General features: G+C 49.3%; 1 protein-coding gene across 1 annotated transcript; it reads left to right on the top strand.

The window, feature by feature from the left end:
- Positions 1–4257: 4257 nt before the first annotated feature.
- On the top strand, positions 4258–5205 carry SOX2 (SRY-box transcription factor 2; the record flags this gene model as incomplete). Its single annotated transcript, XM_080623483.1, has 1 exon — positions 4258–5205. One exon carries the CDS (start codon positions 4258–4260, stop codon positions 5203–5205), a length of 948 nt encoding a protein of 315 aa, XP_080479609.1.
- Between the last annotated feature and the right edge of the window lie 1005 nt (positions 5206–6210).

The raw sequence follows: 6210 nt of genomic DNA, 5'->3' as shown, positions 1-6210 counted from the left end.
AGGCAGGGACAAAAAGGAGATTAAACCGTTTTAAATAATAATAAAAAAATATCCAAAACGTAAGCAGAGTGGATTACACTTGCTCCAGCGCCTCGGTTCCCCTCAGATTCCCCTAAGAGCCGCCCTGGGGCCTCGCATAGCGGCGGCCGCGGGCTGTGGCAGTGGTGGGGGACACGAGGGGGGGCACCCGGGGAGGCCGGGCAGCCCTCACCCGCGCTTGGCTCCGCCGAACTTGGGAAATTCTTCTGAGCTTGTTCTGTTGTCTCTGGGTCTCCGTCCGTCTCCGTGTTAGATGTTGTGGCCGAGGAAACCCCGCACTTTCCTTCACTCAGGATGGTGCAGGAGGCTGGGGAAGGCGGCCCAGACTGGCCGGGCTGAAGGGTTCCCCCTGCCCCCTCCGCGCGAAAGGTGTTCCTCATTCTAGGGCATTTCAGGATGTATCTCCTCAACTTTTCCTTGGGAGACTACCGTAAACTTACCGTGTGATATCTGAATTTCCCAGAGATTGTGGTTGTCAGTGCGTTTAAACTTCCCTGGCTAACTTCGGCTACTGAGCGCTGGGCTGCTGTAGCAGGGGAGAGGGAATTTTTCTGTACATTTTCGTCTTTGTTTTTTGGTTTTTTTTTTTTTTTTTTTTTTTTTTACGTAATGAAATTAAAACTTTTGGAGCTCATAGTTGACATTTTGTGGAAAATTGAGTTATCAAGGCAGTAATTATTTCACAGGGAGATAAAACTCTCATAGCCCTAACTGTCAAATAAGGCCCTTTTCAGATTTTAATTACAAAATAAAATTAGTCTACTCTTCCTCGGAAGGGTTGGTGAGTGGCTAAACAGAGCTTTCCCCAATACTGGTGGTCGTCAAACTCTGCTAATTAGCAATGCTGAGAAATTCCAGTTAACAAGGACATTCTCTAAGTCTCTGCAGGTTCCCTGCCGTTCGCCTTCATTTCCATAAGAAGATTAAGAGTGGAGGGGAACACACTCAAATGCAGATGCAGAAAAGAAGCGTTTTTAACAAGCATCATAATAGTAAGATGCTTGGCTAGTTCTCACCTAATTACTGCAAGTTAAACCTCTATTTGCAGCTAAGGACAAAAAAATGGGGCTGCAATCTCCCATCTCCACAAGGCTGCTTTATAGTTTGCTTTAGACTGGTTACTAGCAGGTTTAGGGGGGGAAAAAAATAATATGAAAATCTGTATATTATTTCAGATACAGTTAACAGGATAGGTTGTATCCTTGGGGCTCTTAGAGAAATTGGCGAGTGTTAGAACAATAAATACGTAAAATCCAAGTAGTTAACATTTTCTTTTCAAGACAATCATAAACTGGAAATAAGAGTGTGTGTGCCGCAGAGCCCATCCCTGGGAAGGTTTGCAGACTGTTTGTTTAATGTAGGCCTTTTCATTTCCATAAATTATACCAAAGGCAACGATTTTTTAAATCCACTTGGATTAAACCGTCCCTCTCCAGGCCTCCCTTCTAACGTGGCTATGTTCTTCTAGAAAGTGGTGGTGTCATTGTTATTAAGATAGAAAATCAGGGACCATTTCATGTGTTGGTTTTTTAATTTTATTTTATTTCATAGCCAGCATCTCGCTCTGCTGCAGTTTCTGCCCGGTGTGTGTGTGGACATATCCACAATCAAGCACAGCTCCATGCCCAGAGGAAAGGCAGGAAATGCCCCAAAAGAGCCACCCCCTCACCTTATTTTCTGCAGTGCATTATTATGTATATGTGCCAGATAGCTTATTGCATCGATAATTAAAACTGTTAATTAAAATAGAGCTGTAAATACTCCCGATAACACAATTGTTAGGCATTTCCCATCCTTTATCCATATGATAAATGCAATTAGGGAAGTGCCAGGCCCTGAAAGACCCCCGGGGTGCACCCGTCGCCCTGTCCCGCGTGGAGCACAGGGCCACGCACCCCCACCTTACACCACTCCCACTCCCCTCCGCTACAGCCAGAGCGAAACGGCACTTGGCCTGCTCACAGCCAGCACTCAGTTATCGGGTTATTATTACGATCAACACCACCCTTTGTTTTATTTTAGAACTTAAATATACCTAAGTTTTTTTTTTTGGTTGGGTTTTTCTGTTGCTGATGTTGTGGGGGTTTTTTGGTTTATTTGGGTGTGGTTTGGTTTTTTTTTTGGTGGTTTTTTGTTTGGTTTTTTTTGGAGGGGTGGAGGTTTTTTTGTGAATAACGTTATCAACTGTAGACCACAGAGAGAACAATAATAACGTAAACAGCCACTGTGCCCTCAGGAGTGTCTGGGCAATCAGAATTCGTTTATATCCTGCATCTCGTAATTTGCACCTATTTTTCGACGGTTTAACCTATCACTTATCTAGGGGTTATATATACATTTTCTAATTAGATTGAACCCGATAGGATTTATTTGAATAATCCACAGGCAGAAAAAAAAAAAAAAAAAAGATGTCTCCCTATTCGTTGGCTGTTTTTTATTATCGTTGTTATTATTACTATTATTTAGATTGGACGTAATTGCCCGGTCCCTTCCCCCCCGCCCAAGCTGCCCGTCCCTTTTCCGGCTCCTGCAGGAGCCTCTGCGCCCGGGGCAAGGCCTGACCGGCAGGGGGCGCCGCAACGCCGCGGCTGAGTACGTGCGGGACAGCCGGGCGCTGCACAGCTCCGCGCCCGCCGAGCCCCCGCACCCCGGCCCCTGCGCGGGGTCCCCCCCTCCGTCCCGATCCCCCTCCGCCTTTAAGCTATGAGGGGGCCGGAGAGAAAGGTGGAGCAGCCCCACCGGGGGGGGGGAGGCGGGGAGCAGCGCGGGGTACGGCGGATGGGGCGGTGCACGTGGAGCAGGGTCGGGCAGCGGCTCCCCCCTCTCACGCTCCGCATCCCCTCTCCCCTCCTTCCTTTGTCGTCAAGTGCGTTTTAGCAACAAAGATCGCAACAAGAGAGTGGAAGTAAACTTATCCGAGGCTTTGTGCGGCCCGTGTAGTAACAACAAGAGAAATAGCAGGGCCTATTTGTAGTGCCCGAGCACTTCCCTCCTCCCCGCTCTGAACCCCTCTCCACTTTCCCCACCGCTGCCCGCACTAGGGTCGCGGGCAACGTTAGGCCGAGGGCCCAGACCCTGACCCTGCCCCTGCAGAGGGGGTCCCTGCCTAGCTTTGTACATTTGGGTGACCCGTCTTTGCACTGGACAACCCCAGCCTCCGATGCCGCAGTCTGGAGGGAATGGCTTGGTGCGGTGCGCTACGGCCGGAACGGAGCAGGGCGCGGGAAGGGACAGCCTCTCCCTGGGGTTCGCGGAGCAAACTCGGCTCCCGGCAGCGGCAGGCAGGGGAGAGGCGCTGTGCAGAACCTGGCCGGGGCTCCGCTTCCCCGGAATCCTGGCGCTCGCCGGCGGTGGCATGTGCTCGGCGATCCGGGCCGGCCTGGACGGGGAGAGCGCTGCACACGCCGGGCCCCGCGCAACCGGGGGGATGCTGCGTCCCAAGAGGCAAGGGCAAATAGGGGTGGGGGCAGGGGAGAAGCCGTTCACTCTCGCTCGCCCCATGGCTTCTCCCAGCCTCAAACCAACACCAAATTTAAAAAAAAAAAAAGGCGGGGGGGGGAACCCCATGTAGCAACAATGCTGTTTACCCACTTCCTCCAAAAGGCGTGTGTGACCTGTTGCTGGAAGGGGGGGATACAAAGGCTTCCCAGTGGCTGCCTGGGCCGCCTCCGGGCCCGCCTCCCCGCCGAGCCGGCCCGGCGGCTCCGAGCCCCCGCCCCGTTTCATGCAAAACCGGGGGTAGAGACTTGTCCTCAGTGGCGGAGCCGCCGCGCGCTGATTGGCCGGGGAGAGCACATTTATTCCCTGACAAGCCCCCATCACATGGATGGTTGTCTATTAACTTGTTCAAAAAAGTATCAGGAGTTGTCAAGGCAGAGAGAGAGTGTGTGTGTTTGCAAAAGGGGGTAAAGTAGTTTGCTGGCTCTTTAAGACTGAGGTGGAGAGAGAGAGAGAGAGAGAGCGACGGGCAGAGAAAAGGGAAAAAGGAGGAAGAAGTTTTTTAAAATCGAGGCTCCGGCGGCAGTAATAGTAGTTATTAGCATTATTAATCAATCAGCGAAGAGGAAGATCCCGATCTTGATCCAAGCGTGGTTTTGGGGAGTCCCCCTCCCCCCTTTCCTACCCCTCCCTAGAAAAAAAAAAAGTCCTACTCGGGACTTCGCTGCGGCTGATCCTCGCTTCTCTGCTCAAGGCTGGTTTCAGGCAAAATTAGTTTGAATGTACAACATGATGGAAACCGAGCTGAAACCTCCCGCCCCCCAGCAAACTTCTGGGGGAGGCACAGGCAACTCCAACTCGGCCGCCAACAACCAGAAGAACAGCCCGGACCGGGTGAAGCGCCCAATGAACGCGTTCATGGTGTGGTCCCGCGGGCAGCGCCGGAAAATGGCCCAGGAGAACCCGAAGATGCACAACTCCGAGATCAGCAAGAGGCTCGGGGCAGAGTGGAAACTTTTATCCGAGGCGGAAAAGAGACCCTTCATTGACGAAGCCAAGCGGCTCAGAGCTCTACACATGAAGGAGCACCCGGATTATAAATACCGACCCCGGAGGAAAACCAAGACCCTCATGAAGAAGGATAAGTACACGTTGCCGGGGGGCTTACTGGCGCCGGGCACCAATACCATGACGACTGGGGTAGGGGTTGGGGCCACCTTGGGAGCTGGGGTGAACCAGAGGATGGACAGTTACGCGCATATGAACGGCTGGACCAACGGAGGCTATGGGATGATGCAAGAGCAGCTCGGCTATCCGCAGCACCCGGGCTTGAATGCTCACAACGCGGCGCAGATGCAGCCCATGCACCGCTACGATGTGAGCGCCCTGCAGTACAACTCCATGACCAGCTCGCAGACTTACATGAACGGATCCCCTACCTACAGCATGTCTTACTCCCAGCAAGGGACCCCAGGCATGGCCTTGGGCTCCATGGGATCTGTGGTCAAGACGGAATCCAGCTCCAGTCCCCCTGTAGTCACTTCCTCGTCTCATTCAAGGGCTCCTTGCCAAGCTGGGGACCTTCGGGACATGATCAGCATGTATCTACCAGGTGCTGAAGTACCAGAACCAGCTGCCCCAAGCAGACTTCATATGTCCCAACACTACCAGAGTGCACCTGTTCCTGGCACAGCCATTAATGGCACACTCCCTCTATCACATATGTAAGACAAAGGGGCCGGGGGGGGGGGGGGGGAGGGGGGAAGAAAAACTAAACAAAACAAACAACAAAAAAATCTTTTATTAGAAATTCTGGACTTTTTTTTTTTTTTTTTTCTTTTTGGACTATTTTTGTACAGAGAAAACGCGGGGCGGGGGGCGGGGGGGGGGGGGGGACACAGAAATTAAACCGACAAGGAACTTGTATAGATCTCAGAGGGGAAGCAACTACACAAAACTTTTGAAAGTTCTAGTGAAAACGGTAGGAACTTTGCAGAAAGTTTGCAAAAGTCTTCACCAATAATATTTAGAGCTAGACTCAAAGAGCGAAGAGGAAAATGTTTTAATATTTGCAGGCAACTTTTGTACAGTATTTATCAAAAGTAACATGGCAATCAGAATGTCCATTGGTAATAGAGGGAAAGGAAAAAAAAAACCAAACTCGCGAATTTGCCAATTATTTTTTAAAAATAGACTCTTACTGGAGCTTTGTGGCTTTGGCAGCTGGATTTGTAGCAGCTGCAAGAGAGGAGAGGAAATTATTTTACATCATTTGGACATTTTAATTGTTTTAGAAATTGTACAAAAGACACAAAAGGTAGGATGAGTACTTGCGAACCATGGGCTTGGTTTGCTGTGAAAAGGCAAACATTTAGATTGTACTAAATTTATTTTTTTTTTAATCTTACTCTTGTTAAAAAGCAGAAATTGCCATGCAGGTTCACACACCGTTTGTTAATTTATAATAACTTTTTGTTTCCAGACTTCATTCTGTTCAAAGAAAAGAAAAAAAAAAAGCAAAAATATTTACCAACCTGAAATTACTGTGTTTGAAATATTTTCTTATGGTTTGTAATATTTCTGTAAATTTATTGTGATGATATTTTAAGTTCTTTTTTTTTTTTTTTTTTTTTTTTTTTCCTCTCTATTTTCCGTAGTTGTATTTTAAAGATTCGGCTCTGTATTATTTGAAATCAGTCTGCCGACAGTCCATGTATATATTCGAACTAATAC

Source organism: Psittacula echo, assembly GCF_963264785.1.
Source record: "Psittacula echo genome assembly, chromosome: 7".
NCBI lineage: Eukaryota > Metazoa > Chordata > Aves > Psittaciformes > Psittacidae > Psittacula > Psittacula echo.
This window is presented reverse-complemented; position numbering and strand designations above follow the sequence as displayed.